This window comes from Mus pahari, chromosome 11, assembly GCF_900095145.1.
Source record: "Mus pahari chromosome 11, PAHARI_EIJ_v1.1, whole genome shotgun sequence".
Classification (NCBI taxonomy): domain Eukaryota; kingdom Metazoa; phylum Chordata; class Mammalia; order Rodentia; family Muridae; genus Mus; species Mus pahari.
Genome location: NC_034600.1, coordinates 68476380 through 68495454, shown reverse-complemented (window position 1 = coordinate 68495454; position 19075 = coordinate 68476380). Strand labels below are relative to the sequence as shown.

The following is a 19075-nucleotide window of genomic DNA, read 5'->3' as shown; positions in this document are numbered from 1 at the left end:
TTCTTCTTCTTCTTCTTCTTCTTCTTCTTCTTCTTCTTCTTCTTCTTCTTCTTCTTCTTCTTCTTCTCCTTCTCCTCCTCCTCCTCCTCCTCCTTCTCATCCTCCTCATCCTCCTCCTTGTCCTCCTCCTCCTCCTCCTTCTCCTCTTTCTCTTTCTCCTTCTCCTCCTCTCTTTTCAGAAGGAAAGGCAGGAAAGGGGATAACATTTGAAATGTAAATAAAGAAAATATCTAAATCGAAATATTTTTTTTTCTAAGAGGATTTCTGGTTTTGATCAGAATATCCCTGGAGACTGAATGGAGCTCTTTTAGAATTTTTTTTTCTAGTAGCTACCCAAAGAGAACTGCTTGCAGAGCAAACACAGCTTTTTTAGATTTTTTTTTTCTAGAAAATCCAAGAATTTCTCATTCATGCGCTATCAAGAGAGCCTTTAGAATTTTTTCTAACAAGCAAGAGTTGTTTCAAGCAGAGAACTGTTTCTAGGAGAAAGCTATCTTGAGCAGACTAGAGACCTAAGAGATATCTATAGAGAGATATCTAGGGAGACATTTAAAGCAGAACACAGGCCATTAGCTTGGACCCATGATTTCACTTTGAGTCCTTTGTTTCTCATTCACAGGCACCCCTTCCTCAGAACACCTCTCCAAGCCAAGGCTTGCCTTTAGCAGTTGGTTTCATAAATGAACTAATGTAAAATTATTAACATTTCAATTAAAAATGGGTAAATATGTAGATTTTCTTTTCAATATGCAAACTTGTTTTAATTTCTTCTAGAGTATTTCACAATCACTAAGCCATCAATTATATCAACATATTAGCTCAATATAAAAAGTAAAATTTAATATAATTTATATTAGTCAAAAAATAAGGATGAAAATGTGGTCCTTGATAGTCGGTAGTTAGTATGTTAAGTACCATATGAATAACTACAAGCGTCCCTATGAGTCCCTACAATTATGGGCACATGCTAGATATTAAATAAGATTTTAAAGGCATAAAATATGAATTATTCTAGAAAATATCTCAAAGCAGCACAATTACCTACAAAAACAAGAAGTGCTTTGTCTTTCTGGGACATGGATGACGATGCATGTTCTGCAGTATGTAATGATACTGTAAAGATACTCATGTTACTGTGCATGCATGTAGCATATAATTTACAAGTTATTGACTATAAAATAACAAAACTCAAGGCAATAAACAAAATAAAAATGATACAAACTGAAGAATCATTAAAAATGGGGAAATAGATCAGATGAAAAAATATTCAAACCTATTTTCCTAAATGCTTTGTAAATTAAAAGATGTCTTCTAAATCTAGAGAAAACAGATTCATTTTTTTAATAAATCAAAAATAATCTAAGGAATTTTGTTAAATACCTCCAAGGTGTTACTAACTCTTCCACCCCAAAACTTTTATATTATTATAAAATGCTTTCTTCCATGTGTAAGTCAAACTTTATCATCATTATCACTGAATTTCAAATTACTAAGAACATACTAATGGATGTATGAGATATAGCATTTCTAGATAGAGTCAACTGAGCAGGAAGACAGAAAGACATAGTCCTGAATGTCAGGTGGTACAGTCCTGTGTCCTGGAGTTCTCAACTGAATAAAAAGTCATAGCCAAAATCTATACAGCCATTTATGGACTACTTTGAATCTGAACCACTCACTAAAACTGATCTTGTTTTAATCATCTAACAAGATGTGTGAATAATATTCCTAACAAGTATTTTAAGTTCTTATCTGGAATGTAAATTTTGCCCGTCACTCCTCAGCATGGACACTGACATATATATGCATGCATGCATTTCTAGATAAGTGTTTTATTTCTCTTGACTATTGGTGAAAGCAATACCAATTTCATTGCTGATATTCCCTTTGAGTGCCAAGGGAAGAAACTGTGCCAATTAGGATCTCTGTGTGTGCTAAATAAAATTGATATATGAACACATTTGTGGGAGACAGATGACATATATCATAATATCATAGTGACAGTAACAAAATGATATGTAGAAGCTCTGGGAACTTGATACCATTCATTCTCTGCTAATAGATTTTTGAATTATTATATGCACCTGCTTAAAAAAATAATTTCAGATTAACAGCAACTGGGACTACCTTCATAAATCCTAAATTTAATTTGTACCACCTGAAGTTAGTAGTTGAGCAGTTGAATTAAATTTAAAACTTGTGGCTTAGTCTTTAAATATATTTGCATGAGAATAAATGACCCAATGAATAGAGAACATATAAAAATGACTTTTCATATGGAAAGAGGAAGCAAGAAGGAAACAAAAAAGAAAAAGAAAAAGAAAAAGAAAAAGAAAGTAGGAGAAATTGGGGAAGGGAGAGGGGTACATCAATTTGTGGGCCACACATTTCATAGAGGAAAAAAGTTAGGAAGAGAGAATATTCTTACATTTAACAAAATTATTCTTATCAAGATATTTATGTCAATAATTTTAGTAAGTATTTTGAAGTAAGCTGTTCATCTAAATTAAATTAGAAGTGGTTCTGTGTGCAATGCTAACAATATAATAGAAACCAAAGCCCTTGGCCTAATGTAATGTAATATCATTTGCCTATACTTAACCCTTACAGAAAATTAGTCTAGAGAGGAAGAAGTGGTACAATTTTTCTAAAAAGTTGAGAAGAATTAAAACTCGTAATAATTATAAAAGCATGGCATAATTGGAAGCTATGAATAAACTCATAGTGCACATATTTCAAAATACCCAGCTCTACTGCTGCTCCTGGGCACACACCCAAATAATGCTTCACCAAACCATAAGGACGTGTGCTCTACTATGTTCATAGCAGTTTTATTTGTAATAGCCAGAAACTGTAAACAACCCAGATGTCCCTTAACCAAAGAATGGATACAAAAGTCATTGAAAACGAGGACATCATGAATTTTGTACACAAATAGATGGAACTAGAAAATATCATTCTGAATGAGGTATCCCAGACCTAAAAGGGTATGCATAGTATGTACTCACTGATAAGTAGATATTAGTAATACAGAATACCCATGATTGCCAAGGACCAGCCTTGGCTTGGAGACTGATTCTGAGAGAAGGGGTGTCTGGGAGCTGGGAAAAAAATGACTCAAAGTCAAATCATGGGTCCACCCTGTGTTCTGATTGATACAGCTTTTCCAGACCACTTCTCTCTATGCCCTGCTTTCTCTCTATCAAGCACTCTATCTATATTCTACTTGCTTGTTGTTCTCAGAGAACTCTCTGTTCATGTCCTTGTTGCTTGTTATCCTTAAGAGGATTGAAACAGGCTGACTCCATGACAGGCTTCAAACTGAGAGGTCGAGACAAGACCTAAACTTCTGTTTCCCAGGACTGGGCAAGTCCAGGCAAGTCAGTAATTGGAAAAAAACCCAGACCTCCAGCAACCAATCAGAAACTGCCCTACTACCTGAAGGTGCCCTGCCACCTGGCCTGAGGCAAGAGCAGAGTCAGCAACAGTTTCCAGGCTTCACCAGCAACATTGTCCAGGCCCTCTTCCCACAGAAATGGTTTTGGAATGTCTTTAGAGATTGGCTCTAGCCAACCAATTAAGATAAAGGTCACCTACCCTTCCCTGGAATTCATCAAATGTGCTTTAAATTGGGCCTGTGAATTCCCACAGGCATCAACATCTTGGTAAACGGGATGCATCTCGGTAAATGAGATACTCCAGCATGATGGATTTCTGCAGAATAAAAATGCTCTTTGCTTTTGCATACTATTTGAGTCAGGAGTACCATACTACAGTGAATCTTGAACCCTTACTTTCCAAGCTCTCTCTGACCATGTCCTGCTTGCTTGTGTCAAAGAGATCACTCTGTCCATTCCCTGCTTGCTTGCTATTCTAAGAATTCTTTTTCTTTACATCCTGCTTGCTTAAGCCAGTTCTCCACACAGTTATCTCTTTTTAACTCCTGGATAGCCCTTCTCCTGCAGAACACAGGTCCAGTCTTTTATTTTGCATATCAATCCAGTCATTTACTCCAGGTTTTCTTTGTGACTATCTTTTGAATTGGCATCCCCTGTCCCCAGCCCTTTGATTATTAGGAGATTGCAAACTTAGATTTGTTTCTTAACATTGCAAAATAATTCAAAGATGTCTCCCTTTGTTAAGCATGGATGATAACAGACTTGTGTGGGACCCTGCCCTGAAATTATCTTTTCCACCATCCCTAGGCCTAACCTTGCTCTGCCCTAGGCTGACTCTGAACTCAGGAATTCATCGGTTCTACAAAAACCTTAGCTGGGTGGATCTCCTAAGATCATTATTCCCTAAATCTCCTTCCTTAGTAATTTTCTAACAAGTAGGCTCATAGCCCAGCTACATTTGTTCCTTTAGATTTGTTCACAAAATCCCTTCACATAATTCATATTGCATCCTTATTTTTGCATAGTTAAGAAATTATGTTTTTTTGAACTCGTGTATTTAGAGCTCTTGCCCTTAGCATAATTGTCCTCTGAGAGGCTAAATCCAGCAGCTGACACAGACAGGTGCAGATACCCAGAGTCAAACACTGAACCCTCATCAAAGAGTTGGGGGAAAGACTAAAGACCCTATAGGGGAAGTGAATATCATAGGAAGACCAACAAAGTCAACTAACTTGGACCCTTAGGGGCTCTCAGACTTTGAGTCACCAAACAAAGAGATTATGCTGTCTGGACTGAGAACCCAGGCACATATGTAGCAGATGTGAAGCTCAGTCTCCCTGTGTGCCCCCCTCAACAATGGGAGTGGAGGCTATACCCTAAAGTCTGACTGTAGTATCCATTCCCCCAACAGGGCTGCCTTGTCTGGCCTCACTGGTAGAGTATGTGCCTAATCCTGCAGTGACTTGGGAGTACTTGAGGATACACACTGGACCCTCATCCTCTCAGAAGAGAAATGGGGAAAGAGACTCTCAGAGGCGTGATTGGGAGAGGTACAACATTAGGGATTTAAATAAATTAAATTAAATGTCATAATTTGAAATTCACAGATATGGAAATAAAATCACATACAACAGAATCTCACTGTATTGGAGTGGTGGGCGCTAAAGTATATCACTTACAACTTGATTCAAATGCAGAGTACATACAAGCCACAATATCTGAAGACGGATTTTGAAATACCATTTCCTAGGTGAGACATAGCTATTGCAATCAGGATCGCACAGCAGGAGAAGATGCTATCACTGTGTATGCATAGGAAACGACCCTACAGTCAGGCAGAGATGGAGGAGGCAAGGATTCCTTTAATACCAAACTATTAGATAGGTTCAAGGAAAGGGGAATCACTGCCTTCATTCCTGTACACACTGATGACTTCATCCGACTCTAGTAAATACTTCCATTCCACTGCTCAAACAGATGGTCCTGGGTAAACCAAGTGGGTCCTAAAATCAAACCCCAAACTCTGAACCTGGAACAAAGAATTGATTTTACATACAAATGTAAGCATTTTAGGGATGAACAGGGAATAAATGAGGGTGCAGGGGACAGAAATCAGAGTATATTATGCAAGTGTATGTAATTGCCAAAATCACAATCAATAAAAAGGACATAAGTAGTCTTGACTGAGATTTAGAAATTGCAAAATAAAAACAGTTTTGTGAATATGAAAACTTATGTCTCGCTAAAGAGAATTTTTGTGTCTCCTTGATTGGATCATGAACTCCAAAGGTATCAGGTCACATTTTATTCTGTAAGTGTCTATAGAAGTCTTTTAGTTGAGATTAACATTTAAATTGACAGGCCAAACAAAGCTGATTGTCCTTCAGGTGTGCTTGAGCATCATTCATAAAGACCAGAGCACAGCAGAAATACTGACTCTCAAGGAACAAAGAAATTCCTCCCTGATATAGCACTCACCCTGAAGTGGGAGCCTTTGCTTATTCTAAGTCAGCTTGGCTTCCAGCCAGTCTTCACACTGTAACTGCATTTTAGAGCTCTGAAGGCTTGCAAGGGGGAGAGTCAATAATGCCTTATGATAATAGGCCTCTCCCAGTTCTCTCTCTCTCTTTCCCTGCCTCCCTCCTCATTCTGTCCCTCCCACATTCTTTCCAAGGAACATATGTAGATTGTATTAAAACCCTTTGTTCTTCAATTTTGTCAACAGTGCAAGTTTTCCATAGACAGATTTTTAAAAACTAGTAGCACACCAGCTTCTGTGATAGATGATGCAATAAAGTTTCTCCTTTCTGAATTCATAGGGAACTTGTATATATATCTTACTGTAGTACCCTCTTTACAAATATAATCATGATATTATCCCAAATTTGAATAAAGACAATTCACAACTTAAATCAACCTCAGTAAGATAAAGTAGGTGACAAATGCTTGCTCTTAAAAGTTATTGGATTATCTAATGCCAGATGGAAACAAAGATGTACTGTAAATTTACATGCATATATTTTGTTATGCTTCAGCATCCTGTCTCTGTGATGGTAATATCTGTTTTCCATGTTTCACAGAAGTATTCAGTAAGATAACATATCCAATAAAGGATAGCATGGAAGAGTCAGATGTCCTGTAATGTGGGAGGTATGATGATCTTTGTGCTAACATATAGACATGAAAGGAATTAGCAATGTTAAACATACAGGATTGTCCTTTCAAGGACAGAGTTCTATCACTTGTTTTCTAACCATAAGGATGGGAGTTGACATGGTTTATGCCACTGTGACTTTTCTGTTATCTGTGTGCCTGAAGTCACAGATCGCTTACCGCCACCCCAGCCCCTTACCATGAGCTTGTTTTTCTCAGTCACTCTATAGAATCTACCTTTATGAACTATGTCCTGTGTACTTTAGAGAGTAGATGTTTTCATGTCTTGCTGAAACAGGATTGAATTATTAACACCAGAAAAAAAATTGTTTTCTTTGTTTTTGTTTTCGTTTATTTTTCTTTTTTAACCAAATTGTGCTATGCTCACATATACCTAAATTAAAAAAAAAAATCATGGTCAGACTTTCAAATTTTGAATCAGTACAGAATACTTAATGTTCAACTTAACTATCATCATCCCTTCTGTGGATCATTACTCTGCCTGGTATTTCATGGTAATCACAGAGACCCCTACACAACAGTTCCTTTTGGTCACAAAAGAAAATAATACCATAATCCAGGCACATTGTTGTTGCATTTATTATGTACTTAGGTGGCTGAGGCATTATGAACCTGAACAAGGGCAAAAGGATGGAAGAATCAACTCATATTGACATTCGATTTAGTCCATGTCCCTATGATTGAATTCAGCCCTTACTGAATGCACACAGGTTCCCTGGATGAATTCTTCATTGTCATACTATGACATCATCCCTTCAGTGGAGAGAAACCACAACTTTCTCATTCCCTTGGCAGCCTCTCCCTACATAGCCTAGGCCAGCCTCAGTTTCTGTCCTTACATTTGGTTGGATAAGATTACATGCATAGTGAGCACTCTATGCCCAAATCCTCTTGTATCTTCTTAATTGTCTTTTCTGCCCCAAGAGGGCTCTTCTCTTATTTGCATAATCCCCACAGTAAAAAAAAAATAGTGTGCTTTAAATATTAATCAGTAAAAGCAATTCTACAGGACAACCTACTCTAGAAAAAATTATGCTAAGGAGAGTTTTTAAAAGAATCCGGATAAACAGCAACTGCATTCCTAAAGAGAACATGTTTTGCCCATGTGGCTGATGTTGAAGTTGAGGCTCATGATTATGGGAGATTTTCTGCCAATACTACAGTACAGTTAGGCTTGGCAGGAGCTACCAGCCTGTTTGCTTCTCAGAAAGCAATCCCCCAACATGGTGATAAAATCTGAACTACTGCTTATTCTTTCTGTACACCTGTTTATGGTTAGGATTAAATTATATTTCAGTAATACTCATTGAATGGGTCTCTAAGGCTTTTTTATTACCAACTATAAAATGCAGAAAATTACAATTTACTATAATGTTTTACTTAGTAGATAGGTATTAACTCTTTTCCCACAAGAAGAAATAGCAAATGAAAAAAAAAATCAAATAAATAATTAAGATTTTTACTTTTACCAAAACAGGACTTTCCTATAGTAATGACTACAAATGATGTATGTTTTTACGTGTATGCCTCTGTCCATTTATAAGGTGGTTTCTCCTTAATGCAAATGTTATTGGGGATTAGGTATGATACAGAAATAAATAACTTTTCCTACCTAAATCTCATAAATTGGTTCTTTCTTCTGAAAGATTTACTTAATCTTTTCAACAGTCCTTATAGATTTAACATATTAATCCCAGTTTATCACCTGATTTTTAAAATATTATTCATTACTTATCTAAATGATTTACCAAAGGATGCAAAAATTACACATTTAGCCTAAATATTAACAAAATAAAGATTATCCAGAATAATATGAAATGAACCCAGTCATGTGTTCTTTAAGAATCTAGAGAACATCTGATTTCCAATGGTATGATGAAAATACAGTTTCAGTAAATGCAGAGGCAGAAGCATTATGAAAGTTAGAGGCTGGGAAGAGCTCAGTGGAATCTTGTCTCCGGGAGATGGCAGGACCAAGCACTTATGAACTTGGAGTAACTGCCAGCACCAGCTCAAGCTGTGCAACATTTCAGCACTGATGGGGAACAGTTCCTGGTGTTCTCATGTCCCATGACTAAAAGGACTAAGGAGAGTCAATGGCTTAGTTAAGGTAGGTTGGCCATGAACTAGTGAATGGCCTTCAAGGTAGGTTGGTCTTGCTCTAGTGAAAGGCCTCTTATGTCTCTTATTTGTGAATATATGCACAAAAAAGTTTTCACAGGTTATAAGAAAGAAAGAGTACAGCCAGGCATGGTGGCAGACATCTTTAATCCCAGCACTTGGGAGACAGAGGCAGGCAGAGTTCAATGCCATCCTGGTCTACAAAGTGAGTCCCAGGACAGCCAGAGCTATTCAGAGAAACCCTGTCTCAAAAAAAACAAAACAAAACACATAATAAAAAAAAAAAAGAAAGAAAGAAAGAAAGAAAGAAAGAAAGAAAGAAAGAAAGAAAGAAAGAAAAAAAAAGAAAGAAAGAAAGAGCATTAAGTTGGAAGGAAGGAAGAGGGAGGGGTTGTAGATTTGGAAGGAATTAGAGGAAGAAATTGGGGGAAAGTTTATAATCCAAATTAATTGTATGCGTGTGTGAAATTCTCAAAGAATTGATCAAAATTATGATTCTTAAAAAGAATATAAATAGTACAGACAGAGTACGTAATGGTTGTCATAGATTTGGATGGAATTATAGCAACAACATAGAGGAAGTCACAAGTCAGCAGAGGGTACACAGGGCTGCCAGTTGCTATATGCACAATTTGGGATCTCATGTCCCAGGGTGGGGTGGTATCTAAGGAGGGCTCACCTTCTCTGAGGAGAAGGGGAAGTAGGGAAGGGATTTGTAAAGGTATGGCTGGGAAGAGAGGAGAGAGGAGTGTGTGTGTAAGCGGTAAAGTGAATAAATAAATAATTAAAAGGACAGACAACTACCATATTATTTATATCTAAATGCATCTTTTAAATATTTTTTAAAAATTCCTCTATCGTTCTTAGGAAAAAGCATGATTTCAGTTGATATAGCAATATTTTTCACTATTAAATATTCCTAGTACTAGATTTATGCTTTTATCATAAGTATGCTGAAATATTTCATGAAGATTTATGTCATTTTTATCTACAAATTTAAACTGAGGCTAAATAGTACCTTTGTTCACTTCCCAACACATTAAGACACCATTATAAAGACAAATAAATCTCTTAATAAGTTATGTTTTAATTTTATTGACAGTCATGTTTTCCTTTTTTAATGCCAACATAATAATTTATTTATTAAATATAGGTATTTATGTAGAGTCCTCAATTGGTGTCCAGTTTTTCAACTTTGTGCTGTAAGATTTGCTCAAAGAGGATTAATATTTTCCAAGTAGTTCTTTCACCTAAATTCTATAAGAGCTAATTCAAGCAAGGATATTATAGAGATGTCTCAGGGCTGAATCATCAGATAATAAGTACCCTTATTGAAAAGACTTGGTGTCATAAGTGAAGTATAAGTGCATGAAGCAGAAAAGTAGTAAAATTAAGAGGGAAATCAAGCACTCTTGACTTAAAGATGAGAACTAATTATTCCATAAAGCCAATTTGCTAACTTCATGCTGGATGAAAGTGAACGAAAAACTCTAAAACGTACTCATTATAAGCAGATATTTGAATGACTTCAACTATATATTCTGTGAGATTCTGACAAAAATAATTGGAGAGTACCTTGCAGGACACAATTATATGCATATAATTTTATGCACAGAAACATTCTGTCCTGGGATACATAAAGCAGTTTACCGTTTTCTGAAGCAGTCACTGTGATATTGTACCATGGTGTTTCTTCTCTATCCAGTACTTTTGATGTCTTAATGGTTCCAGTATTTGCATCAATATTGAAAAATCTCTCCTCTTCAGTACTGTGATTGATGAAATACCTGAAAGAAAACAGAAGTCTTCTTTATAAATGATGATAACTCAGAACAATATAACACAATAAACAGAGTTATTAAATCAAGTGAATTAAAATCTAACTATACACTAGTGTCTATATTTGATCCAAAATATAGTCTTTAATAACTAAAATTTAGTCTTTAATAACTAAATTTTATACAACCTATGACAGTTTTTTAATAGTTGAAAAACAAAATATTCTGCAGAAAATAGTAACAATTTCTATGAATTTGTGGGTTGTGAGACAGAAGGTTCAGCAGTTAAGAGAACATCCTGCTCTTACAGTCAACTCAAGGTCACTTTCAAACACCCATATCACGTGGCTGTCAACTTGATATAGCCAGTCAACATTGCAGCACATAGGAACCATGTTCCAGTTGATGACCCAGACCCATTAGTATATAGTCAGCATAAATTTGACTTTCTATATTTTTATTTTTATCATGAAGTGAAATGAGGATGGCATAAAAGGAAGGGAAGGCCCTAGGTCCTATGAAGGCTTGATGCTCCATCATAGGGTGATGCTAGGGTGGTGGGATAGGAGTGGGTGGGGCAGCACATTTGTGGAGGCAGGGGGTGTGATAATTTTTTTTAAAAGAGGAAACCAGGAAAAGGGATAATATTTGAAATGTAAATAAACAAAATAACCAATAAAAATTTTAAAAAAGAGAGAGAGAGAGATGGATGGGTTGTGTATCTGGGAGGAGTTAAAATGTGGCAATGATCAAAGTGCAATATATGCATGTAGGAGATAATAATAAAAATGTATAAAATGAGTTTCATCACATACAGACAATGAGAAGGATTTTAAATGAATAAAGAGATGCTTTAATACATTAAGCAATCTTAAAGATGAGGAGCATTCATATTCATTCTATAAAGACCATTTCATTCTAGGATTAAAGAAACAAAATCTATAAAGGTTACTCATTTAGTACATTAGTACACTGATGCTTTCTTCTTACTTGTGCATGTGTTCTGTGTCTGATGTGGTATGCTGCTCAAGTGATAAATCCACTTGCTGAGATGGATGAAAGAGTGAGGGACTGACACAGTATAACTGTGGTGTCAGGCAGATAGACATAGAGAATGGAAGAAAGGACAAAACATGGTGTGCATTCAGAGTCTGCTTTCTAAGCAGGAAATGTGGACCAAAAGTTAATCACCATAAATTCAACTCATTGGGCCTGTAGCACCCAATATGAAAGTAAATTGAAAGAGAAAAGGAAATAAGTTTACAGAGCCAGCATAAGTAGCCTTTAGAAAAAGAAAGCAGGTCCACCTTTTTATGAGAGCAGGTGGTAGAAAAATTCCAGTGGGTGTGAAACTAAGTATGGGTGGGGGTAAGAACCAAGAATACAGTGTCCCAAGCAAATTTGGACATTTACATAGAAATGACCACAAATAGCCAATAATAATATGGATTAAGTATTTAACCTCCTTAGCTATCAGTAAGATGCAATGTAAAACTACAATGTGACTCCAACCCCCCCCCCCCGCCCCAAACCCCAGTTGAATGACAATCACTACAAAGTAAAAATAAATGCTATTAAGTTTTCAGGGAAACCAGGAGTCTTTCTACAGTGATACTGTGAAACTAAAATAACCTAGCCACTGTGAACGGTTACTATAAAGATTTCACAAGAAACTAAAACCATCTATGTCGCCTGTGCGTTTACACTAGAAGATTTGTTGTTCAATATACCACAGACGTACTTGCACAAAATATCTTCACAGCACTAATTCATATTAGAGGATCAGCTCACATATTTGTCAGTAATGAGTTTATAGGTAAAATGTGGAACATACACAAATAAAATTTCATCCAATCATACTGATTAAAATTATGTTGCTTTCACGAAAATGACTATAACTAGGTATTGCACACATCTGGGTATAATCTACTTTAAACCACAGACTCATACACATGTGCATGTAGTAAATGGAGAGTAATGAAGGCCATAATGTAGAAACAAGATTATCTGAGAAACAATATGGAGCTTTTATGAGGGAGGGAGGGAGGGAGGGAGGGAGGGAGGGAGGGAGGGAGGGAGGGAGGGAGGGAGGGAGGGAGGGAGGGAGGGAGGGAGGAAAGGAGGGAGGGAGGGAGGGAGGGAGGGAGAGAGAGAGAGAAGTATAGGAGGTGAATATGGTCAAAGAATATGAAATTCCTGAGTGTGAATGTGTTTATGAAACCCATCACTATGTACGTTGAACACATGCCAATAATAATTATAAACATAAGCAGCTTATAGTACACTGTAACACTGCCACTCCTACATACTTACATATTACATGCAAAATAACCATGAAAACATTATATACACATAATGTAAAATCTTCAGTACCAGTGTAGGAAATGGCTAAGAAATTATGAGAATACAACCCTTGGTATGCATATCAATCAGGATATCTCATGAGAAAGTTAGACAATGAAGCTAATTGTCTAATCTAATCTAATCTAATTTAATCTAATCTAATCTAATCAGTAGAATAATGCTTTGATGGACTCATAATATGATTCCATTAATGGGAAGTGGAGGAAAGTCCAAGGTGGGGATGAGCTAGAGGAAGTAGGTCACAGGCAGGATTTTGAGGCTTATCTGCCCTGGCTTGTTCCTGATTCAATTACATTGTTTGATGCTCACAAGGAGGTTCCTCTGAAACAAGCTTCCACTATATGGTTCTCCACTTCATAGTGGGTTAAGAACACTGGGCAAAATCACAAATGAGCGAATCCTTTTAAAAACGTGAAATAAAACACACAATTCTTTCATATTCCTTTTCTGTGTGGTAGATACTTGATTACCAATGAACTACTGAAAGTGGCTTGAAATATTTAACCATTAGTAAAGTGAGGAATTCATAATGCTCTAGACTTAGAACTATTGGAAGTATATTGAACTTGCTGCTAATTGCTAATTGCCCATAAGTCCAGAAAAACATTTTAATTGTGCAAGTTGCAAGTGCAATGTAATCTAATTAAAATTTTGGCTAATTTATCACTAGCAAGTAAATGCTTCTATTTGCACCTTACCTAGCAAGAAATCTTCTGGAAGACTTTCTTTTCTCACACAGAATTATGTGTTATGATTATGTACTTTTAAGCCTTCCTATTATATTTTAAACACTGTGAAAAATAAAAGAACTTCAATTTATCAAAATAAGATGTACATTTATTATTCAAATTAGATTTTACTTAACCAACAGACAGACAAGCTATGACTATAATAAACAGTCGATATCAATAATGACCGCTTTTAATCAAGTACTTTTTTCAACAAATGTTACTTTATACAAATCACTGAGACCTTCATTTGTCACAGGGATATTACATTTTCCTGGGATATTGCAGTCATAGGGTAAAAGTTATGTTTCATGTTCAAGAGTTTTGGAAAAGTTGTTCTTCATTTCAGTAACAAATCTCATTCTTCATAGGTGCTTCCTGTATTCATTATATTCTCTCTCTCTCACCAAAAACTTAATTTTAAGCATGTGTCAAAAGTATATTTTATACTGATTTGCTCTAAAAGTATTTGTTAGAATATTGTTTGTTTCTCTCAGTTATTATCTTTTATATATTTGTAAATACAGCATGTATATGGTAAAGAATATTCATTGAGAATTCTTTGTGGTAGTTGTTTTGTAAGGTATGCTGAATAATTAATTCAATTATTATAAATAATAGTTGAATAAAATTTAGTAATCTTTAATTGTCTAACAACTTGGGGGATAACTGGAAGCCTGGTTCTCTCTACAGCTCAATTAATGGTCATACATCTGGCATATGGCTCTGCTTTAAAATTTTAAATGTTCCTTTCAAAAGATTAGGACATAGCGTGCATTAACCATACAAATATCCAGAAAATAATCATTCTAAGTAAATATTCCAAAAGTAGCATTTGTAATATGGTACACCTGTGATTAAACTTTAATGTCTAATAAAATACTAAGCAAACAAAGCATAGATAATGTTATACAGAAAATATATTATATACTAGATGCTTGTATTAGCTTGAGAGCTTGTCTGTATTGTCATCCAAGCAAGGAGTGGGTGGCCATAGTGTTTAATCTCACTAATTGACTGATTGAGGTCCCCAAATTCAGCTCATCTATCTAAAGATGATGTTCATTAATGAAAAACCAGAGGGGCTACTCTAGTCAACATTGGGCCTCTTAAATCTCAAGTGTCATTTATATGTGAGGGATATAAACTAAAGTCTTAATCTATGTGTTTTTATTAGCAATATGTCATTTATACTATTAAAACACAAGATAAAGGTAATGACCTCTAGTTTTAAACAAGGGACTAATTTCTCTCTCTCTCTCTCTCTCTCTCTCTCTCTCTCTATATATATATATATATATATATATATATATATATGCATTTCTTATTGATTCTGGTAGATCATCACCACCATTATATTGAGAAATTCTGGTTCTATTTTGACTATGGCATACTTAAAATTAACTAAAAGAACAACATAAATTTATCTATATTGTCAGTAAACTAAAATTATATTGACAAATAAAACCTTAGGAATTAGATAATATTTTAAATTTATTTGTTGGTACTTTATCTTTGCTATAGAAACAAGTCAACTCTTCAATCTATTTATTCAGTTTATTTCTTTCCAGTTAGCTTCTTTGGTGTGGCCAATGTGACTGTGCCATTAGTATGAAATCTCACCTTTCTGTGAGTTTTTATCATCCACAGTTATTGGAGCATGCTGCATTTGCATCCCATCATAAACCATAGGATCCTATGGGAGAGTATAAGAAAGGCTGCATTCTAGACAAGATGCAGCCAACAGGGTTGCGGCATAGACCAATCCAGCTTGTAATAAATCTCAGAACAAGAAATGTAACATTAACATCTTCAGCCACTATTTAGAAAGTAAGATGTCATCCTCTTTAGAAATATTTTCTTTTTCTTTCTTTCTTCCTTTTATTTTTGAACTTTTCTTTTCTTCTATTGAATATTTTCTTTATTATTTATTTCAAATGTTTTCCCCTTTCCTGGTTCTCCTCAACCTTGCTAACAGTTAAAAATATAATAATGATTACATTTTGTATGTTAGCAAACAATTTGTGTCAGCACCATGTAAAACAATTATTCAAAATTTTTATTGATACTTCCTGCCCTCTTAAAATAATTCAAGGAAAAAAGTTTACTCCTTAACATATGTGTAGAAAAATTCAGATTATAATTGACAGTGAAAAAGTAAAGTTACAGACATATGATTATTTATTTATTTTAAATAAAGCAGTTTTTAAAAAGATTTATGTGTGTTCAGTCACACCAGAAGAGGGTGTCAGATATCATTACAGATTATTATGAGCCACCATGTGGTTGCTGGAATTTGAACTCAGGACCTTTGGAAGAGCAGTCAATGCTCTTAATGCTCTTAACCGCTGAGCCATCTCTCCAGCCCCCACATGACAATTTATATAAATTTAGCTAATAACGAGAACACCAATAATATTTTATTTCATTTACTAATATTTAATTCATGTTATTACTTGTTTATATGGAAAAACAAATATATGAAAAAATTTATTCTTGAGATAGCAAGATTAAATGGTAGGACATTGTCATCCCTACACCACCTTCTCTGTGTATATGCCCAAGTACACAAACAACAGACTCCAGTTATAGCTCTGGACCATTGGCTTTCTGATCACTTAAAGCATCCATGCTTTCCTAGCGATTTTCAAACATAGACATTTTATTTTCATTTCGTAGTTGAAATACATGTGAGGTACCTGAAAAATATTCTCACTTTACATTACAAATCTAAAATTGCACAGTGCTTTGTCAAATGTGTTAAAAAAAAAAAAAAAAACCTTTTAAAATGTAAATTGTAAATATTAGCAGACTTTGTCACAGGTTTCCAAAGGTGTGGGGAATAATAACAACCAAAACGATGCTTGATCAACCAACTGAGAGCAACAGGTTGACATTTCTGTGATCCTTCCCTGTAATCAGGGTTTCCTAGGTCCCAGTATCTCCAGGTCTTCCTTTTCACCTCTCATAAGCCAGGAAATAAAGGTAGGTTGTCTAAACCAATGACCTCTCAGTGCTTATAAGCTGACAGCCTCTAATTTTATGTGACTTCTAACAAAAGTTGATGAATATATTGCTGAAAATTGCCTGTTATTTTTTTTTTTGAGTTAAACAAACAAAAGCAGAAGATAAAAAAAAATGACAAAATGTTAGTTATAAAAAAGATGAGTAATCTGATAGTTGAAAAAAAAAAAAAAGGATGTGAAAAGAATAAAATCAAGCAGATCTTCACAAAATCCTGTAAGGTTGCAAATCTTTTTTTGTATCAGTTCTACAAATGAAAACTAATTGCATTCCCTGGCACAAGGCAAGGAGCATCCCTTCACTTTACTTTCCCTTAGTAACTACAAACATTTGATCTCTAGGAAAGAAAGAAGGGGCTTGTTTTTAATATTGCTATTGTTTTCTCTTTTTATTTTCATTGTTTGCACCTTGAATCCTATGTGAATGACACATTTTTATTAAAATCGACAACAAATGTTATGTAAATTATACCCCTTAACAACAGCTTTAAGGTTTCCAATTATTTCAAGGCAACTGAAGTGAATTCCTTTCACTCTTTGAATCAAAACAAAACGTAAAATAATGGTTATGCTAATAAACCTATTAGCATTTGAAGACAATGTATCAATCATCTCTCTAGAGCAACATCTAATGCTGTGAATGCTCAGTTCACTTTCCAGTAACAGGATGTACTTGCAGTTAGAAATATCACAGGACAATAAATTATTCAAAGAACTTGTTATTACATTTTTTTCTTTCTGATTGATGGGTGCATGTGGACACATTCACATGTACCTGAAATACTTGATGTACAAGGACTGACACTATATTCCATAAAGGCTTTTCAAATTTCTTTTTTATGAGTGAGGCTCCTATTCATGTCCAGATGTATTGGTTTCTTAGCCTTACCCTTATGTGTATTTGGTGCCAGAGAATTCTTTGTGATCTGTACCTGTTATTGGCTACACCTGGATACCTTGATCTCTTGTCTGAGTCTCTTCCATTCAGTGCCCCCAGTGTCTAGACACATCTATCCACCAAAATGCATAGGTATAGATAGGGTCTCCGTGAGGTCTAAGATCTCTGGAACTCTCCCAGTGCCAGAGATGACCTCCCAGAAATAGAACCAACTAGCCCCTTTTTGAACATATGAGGATCGAGGACTTGTGTTCGTAGTCATAAAACACGGGCAGCCTCCCCACAGTCCAGACACTCTAGGTCCTCATATGGAACTAAGAGAAAAATGCCCACTGTTGATAAACTAGTTAGGCTGTGATCAAATAGCAATCATGTCTTTGTTATGACAGTTGTTTATCAGCATTTTGCAACCCTAGCTTTCTGTAAAAAGGTTATATGTGCACCTAGGACTACCTTGTCATGTCTATCTGCTGTTATTGCTGCCTTGTTATGACCACTGTGTAGCTATGTCTTTGTTTCAGGAGGTCATTTGGACTAACATGTTATGGTTACATTCTGCTCCTGTAACCTTGCCTATTTTTCCTGCCACCCCTCCTCCCCAAATTGGGAAACTTCCTATAACCAAACTATAAATGCTTTGCCTTCCTCACATCCAAGGCTGACCATCCAAACCCTGTCTTAAGGGAGATAGCATGTGCATATGAAGAAAAATTCTTCCTTTCATATAACTGGCCATGATAATTATTTTGGTGCTCTTCCTTTACCCGTTTTTGGGATTAATATTACAAGAAGTCCAAGTTGTTAAACCTACATCTTTATGCACAGAATTTTTCTTTGTACATATGAGTTCTTTTAAACTAAGCTGAAACTTTTATAAATGTATAAACTAAAATGGAGCGTCTCTACAAATATTAACAGACAGGAGAAAATGTAGTGGATAACTTAAAGGATGTTGGTGAGAGGATGTGGCATCTCTGTTAGCATTTCTTCTAGGCTTCGTCCCAGGGTAACCTGGCAACAGCCAGGTATGTCTGACTCAGTATAAAAGGGGGTGCTTGCTCCCTCCTCCCTCTCTTCCTCTCTGACCTTCTTTCCTCTCTGTTCCTTATCTCCCATTCCTCTCTCCCCAAGTATTCTTGGCTAGCCTCTAGTCCTCTTCTCTCTCTCTCTCTCTCTCTCTCTCTCTCTCTCTCTCTCTCTCTTTCTCAATCTCTGTCTGCATTTCTCTGTCTCTATTCCCTCAACTTTCTAAATAAACTCTATTCTATATTATACCATGTACATGTATATTAGATAGATAGATAGATAGATATATTGATAAATAGATGGATAGATAGATAGATAGATAGATAGATGCATGCTATGCCTCTACCAAACATATCCCTAGCTTCTTTTTCTTTCTAATAAGACATAACAATCTTGTTCTTTATCATTGTGTTCTCTGATAAATTGTCTTTGATTCAGTAAATTATCTCCCACCCACACTGTGGTATGAAACTGTAAACACTGTGGGGCACACACAATAAAAAAGCTCAAAAGTAGCCAGGCGTGGTGGCACACGCCTTTAATCCCAGCACTTGGGAGGCAGGGA

The 19075-nt window shown here is 35.6% G+C and overlaps 1 protein-coding gene across 8 annotated transcripts in view; it reads right to left on the bottom strand.

Moving 5' to 3' along the window:
* The window catches only part of Cdh18 (cadherin 18), an 834629-nt gene that overhangs the window by 44453 nt on the left and 771101 nt on the right, over positions 1–19075 (bottom strand). For all 8 annotated transcript variants that reach the window (XM_029544026.1, XM_029544030.1, XM_029544027.1 and 5 more), the window contains one exon: positions 10344–10480. In XM_029544026.1, the coding sequence (XP_029399886.1) occupies positions 10344–10480 (137 nt within the window). The remainder of the gene's footprint in view (positions 1–10343; positions 10481–19075) is intronic.